The sequence below is a fragment of the Glossina fuscipes genome, unplaced genomic scaffold, assembly GCF_014805625.2.
Source record: "Glossina fuscipes isolate IAEA_lab_2018 unplaced genomic scaffold, Yale_Gfus_2 102581, whole genome shotgun sequence".
In the NCBI taxonomy this organism is placed as follows: Eukaryota; Metazoa; Arthropoda; class Insecta; order Diptera; family Glossinidae; genus Glossina; species Glossina fuscipes.
This window is the reverse complement of record NW_024005478.1, coordinates 1-1787: the sequence shown is the minus strand read 5'-3', so window position 1 is coordinate 1787 and position 1787 is coordinate 1. Positions and strand designations below refer to the sequence as shown.

The 1787-nt window shown below is 36.1% G+C and overlaps 1 protein-coding gene across 1 annotated transcript; it reads right to left on the bottom strand.

The window, feature by feature from the left end:
* Positions 1–1406: 1406 nt before the first annotated feature.
* Positions 1407–1787, bottom strand: LOC119644247 (tubulin beta chain-like). Its single transcript, XM_038043780.1, has one exon. It carries the CDS (start codon positions 1785–1787, stop codon positions 1407–1409), a length of 381 nt encoding a protein of 126 aa, XP_037899708.1.

Here is a 1787-nt window from a genome sequence, read left to right as displayed (position 1 = left end):
ACAAATGTGAATCACATAACGTTTTAGGCAGAAGTTTCGGTATGATTTAATAGATTTGCAATCCGGGCACGTACACTTCACTAACAAAAAGTCGGAGACCTAACTTAAATATTTACATTGAAAATGAAAACATCGGTCTATTTTAAATCCTCCGTGTAAATTTATGGTTAAGGATATTTTGCAAATTTTACACCATAAAGATATTTGTAAAAAAATGCGCTTGACAAGAAGACTTGATTAAAAGATGTTGTTATATAGAAAAGCAGGAAGACGCCAAGCCAAGCCAAGGCAAAGCGCAATCAATGCTTGCTCGCAATTTTTTATAGTAAATCACTTAAGTGAAATTGATGGTTGGTTCGTTGAGGATGTTAAATAGTCGGAAATCTAAAAATATATATGTAATATAAAAGTTGCTTATAAGCCGCTTAATAAGATAGAAGAATGGTACTGGTGGCCTATTTGTTTATTGAACTTACGTTGGACTATGATCCTTCGTTGTGAGACGAGTAATGCTTCCTGTTGTTTCTTACAGAATGTCTGTGCATCCGGAAGTGATTAATCGTAATTTAAAAGTTGTGTATGTTGAGAAGATAAGCATGTCCGCTCATCCGGGTCCGCAAAAAAACCGCCCACATTACAAAAAACCATTCATTCTTTTTATTTTAAAATTTTTTCTTTTCTCTTTTTTCTTACAATTCAAAAAAATTTAATAGTGTCAGCACTCATAACAGAACTGACACCCCCCAAAAATTTTATTTTTTCTTTCTTAAAAAATGAAAAAACCACCGTCTACTCATTTTCCCGCAAAAATTCCCTCGCGGGAAATTGTGCAGTTGAGAATTATTCCGCTAGGCACAAGGCATACCGGGATCGCTAAACGTTTAACAATTGCCGGTCGTCGATTCATTCTGATCCTCCGATAAATGAAGATTTTCGGACGCGCGGCGTATTCACCTGAAACGCTTGCAGCATAATTCATTAGATAGCCTTAAAAATTCATATTCGATGTTGCTGCAGCAACAGTAATGAAATAATCAAAAAATTCAAGTTCAACGTCAAATATGCCTCAAAAACACATCCAAGTCAAATTAGGGCCGCCTAATCGATGTTTGCCTTTCATATCTTTTGCCAAATCGTTTTAATATTATTTCTTCGGTAGGGATTTTTTTTAAAATAGAGCTTTTATTAAATTCGATTACATATATTAAGTTATCAAAAATAGATGTGATGCACTTCGTGTGCAAGTGTGGACAATATGTACACTTCTCCTATACTACATCGCATATAAAGACTGTGCCTACACTTTATCCAGTGATTAGTTTTAAAAATGTGGAAGCTTCTGCACTAACCAAAATGAATAATTGATAAAAATGTTTGAAATGTAATTGCGAAGCGCGATATGAACATTATTCATCAGCTCCGCCTTCCTCATCCTCGTCGAATTCACCCTCCTCCTCCGCGGTGGCCTCTTGATATTGCTGATATTCTGATACCAAATCGTTCATGCTACTTTCGGCTTCAGTGAATTCCATTTCATCCATTCCTTCACCTGTGTACCAATGTAAGAAGGCCTTGCGCCTAAACATGGCTGTAAATTGTTCGGAAATGCGTTTGAATAGTTCTTGAATGGCAGTAGTGTTGCCTATAAACGTGGCAGACATCTTTAAGCCACGTGGTGGAATATCACACACAGCAGTTTTGCAATTGTTTGGAATCCACTCTACAAAGAAACTACTGTTTTTTTGTTGTATATTTAGCATTTGTTCATCGACCTCCTTCATCGACAT